At 49.4% G+C, this 2,656-nt stretch overlaps 1 protein-coding gene across 2 annotated transcripts in view; it reads left to right on the top strand.

Annotated features, from left to right (window-relative positions):
• The first annotated feature begins 211 nt into the window (after nt 1–211).
• ZFP90 (ZFP90 zinc finger protein) overlaps nt 212–2,656 on the top strand; it is a 23,707-nt gene continuing 21,262 nt past the window's right edge. The window contains exon 1 of one of the 2 annotated variants that reach the window (XR_002481486.1): nt 212–329. Coding sequence is in view for 1 of the 2 variants with exons in the window: in XM_008050333.2 (XP_008048524.1) it covers nt 297–329 (33 nt within the window). In the remaining variant the exon portion in view is untranslated. The remainder of the gene's footprint in view (nt 330–2,656) is intronic. The other variant, XM_008050333.2, reaches the window with a different exon arrangement.

Genomic DNA, 2,656 nt, shown 5'->3' with positions numbered 1-2,656 from the left:
GAAGGCGCGGGTCGGGGCGGCACCTCTCACGGGTTTGGCGGGTGTCAGCTGGGCCTCGCCCACCATCCTGCGGGTGGGGCTGGGCGTGGCCGGAGGGCGGTGACCGGGAGGCGGCGGAGCCTTTCCTTTCGGGGCGGGGGAGCGGCAGGCCCGGGCTGGGTCCGCGGTTCTCCCCACCGGTCTCCGCTGGAGAAGGGGCTGAGGGGAGGAGGCGGGGTGGGGTCTGTGGTTGCAGCCGGGTTAGCTGGCCTTGTCCTCTCTTTCTAGCCCCTGGACCCGGCCCTGGCGAGGCAGGAATGGCCCCGAGGCCTCCGACGGCCGCGCTCCAGGTGAGCAGCGCGTTCCTAAGCGCCTGGGGCATCCCAACCACCCATCCCATTTCCCGGGGCGTGATTGGAGCAGTCATTGTTTTCCACCTAGCGATTCCCGCTCGATCACTCTATCCCTCGGAGCTAAGCGAAATTCCAAGGTGTCTAGAGCCAGGGGGCTGGGGGGTGGGGGGGAGCAGAATTGCCAACGAGGAGGTTGTAGTGTGGGGCAGAGGGAACCAGAGCGGTGCGATCTTGTGAGAGGAATTACGGTTGGGTGTGTTGGGAATAGTCAGTGTTGAGAGTCCGGGGTGCCACACCAGTTCTTTGAACTCTTGACTATTAGGGATGGAGCGGGTGGGGTGACAGGATGAAAAATTGGGAGAGTGAAGAGCTCCAGCTTCTGACCCAGGGCCCTTAGAGAGACCGTGAGGGGCGGAAAAAGCCTGGTCGGAGTAGGTCTAGGAAGAAGCTGGAGATGGGCTTTCTTAGGCAAGGAGGCAGAAACAAAACAAAACCTGGGCTGACTTGATCGAGCTTTTCATGTCTTTTTCTGCGTAAACAAAAGTATTCATCGTGCACATCCCCTCAAGTCCAACCCTCACCTTAATATGAGACTGATTTACATAAAGTATATGGATAAAGATATAAGCTCTAGATGGTATCTGGATCTCTGAATCCACACTCTCTTTAGAATTAAGGGAAAATGACAGATGTAATTGCTAGGCGTGTGAGACAATCAAGATCAATCCAAACAAAAATACCAACTAGTAATGCCCTTTGAAGGCAATTTACAGTAAATTAAGCACACAATACATATTGTTTTATGGGGGGGTATTTTATTTTATTATTTATTTATTTATTTATTATTTATTTATTTTTTTGAGTTGGAGTCTCACTCAGTCACCCAGACTGGAGTGCAGTGGCCGCTCCCGGCCACCGCAGCCTTGACCTGTTGGGCTCCGGCGATCCTTCCGCCTCAGCCTTCCAAGTAGCTGGAACTACAGGCGCACGCTACCACACCCAGCTAATTTTTTGACTTATTGTAGAGATGAGGTCTCCCCAAGTTGCCCAGGCGGGTCTCGAACCTGCAGGCTCAGGCAATCCACTCACCTCAGCCTTCTAGAGTGCGGGATTACAGGCTGAACCACCGAGGCCGGCTTATTTTATTTTTTACTTATTATTGTATGCTTCTGCCCTGCAGGAGTAAGCCTTAAGGAATAAAACGAGTAACAATACTAGACAGTTATTTAATTGGAGGAGAGCCATGACAAATTAGGATAATTACCGCCTTTACAAAGTGTTTCCTCAATAGACTGTACGAATTAGGATGACTTAACGCCTCATGAGGGGCTATGGTGCCTTTTTAATGGAATTTTAGGGACCCCTTTCAACTTCAGTTTTAAAGCTGCGTTTCCCCATGTGCTCTGGCTCAGTTGTTTTTTTCATGGAATGGTCTGATGGTCCACTTGGGTAATCTAACTCAGGCTACAGATGGTGACCAGGGATGGACAGAACAGAACACTGGCTCTACAACAGGGATTTTTAGGTAGAAATTTCCCTTTATCGGTGGTTCCCCTTTGAGCATGGCCCTCAGGGGAATGCAAAGATGAGTAATGAGTCATGTGGCTGCTTATCTGGAAAGCTAATTTAGTGGGGGGCAGACAACCTCATGCAGAGTTATAGCCCAAAGAGGTAGTGCCAAGTGTTGCAGCGGTTCAGAGGCTGCTGAGAGTTCAGAGGGAACAAAGAAATGGTGCCTATGGGAAGGACTCAGTGGAGATGTCACCTTTGAATAGGACAGAGTCTAAGCAGGAGAAAATGAAGGTGGGGGTGGGAGGTAAGAACTGATAGTCTTTGCGGGTCAAGAGAGTTGGGAGGTAGGAAGATGAGGGGATGTATGTTCATCAAACTGTTGTCCTGTGTGACAGCAGCTGTGGGCTGCAGGCAATAGGTAGATGAGAATAGGAGTTTGGACTTCGTTATTTTTGGCCTAGTAACCCATTAATTCATTATCATTAATTCATCTATTCAACAGATAGTCTCTGAATCCTATGATGTGTCAGATACTTTTCTAGGCAGTTGGGATACTTTAGTGAACGAAATTATAACTTTAGCATACTTTCAAAGAGCTTGCATTCTAGAAAGGAGAGACAGAATAGTTCAGTAAAACAGTCAATTACAGGATATCCTAGTAGGCAACAGTACCTTAAGAGGGAACAAAGGTAGAGAAAGGTAAGGGGGATTGAGTAGGGACCTGAGGGAGGGGGCTTGTGGTAGGAATGCTATTTTTTTTTTTTTTTTTTTGAGTTGGAGTCTCACTCTGTTGCCCAGACTGGAGTGCAGTG

The sequence above is a fragment of the Carlito syrichta genome, unplaced genomic scaffold, assembly GCF_000164805.1.
Source record: "Carlito syrichta isolate Samal-C Ts95f unplaced genomic scaffold, Tarsius_syrichta-2.0.1 Scaffold144165, whole genome shotgun sequence".
In the NCBI taxonomy this organism is placed as follows: Eukaryota; Metazoa; Chordata; class Mammalia; order Primates; family Tarsiidae; genus Carlito; species Carlito syrichta.
This window is presented reverse-complemented; position numbering and strand designations above follow the sequence as displayed.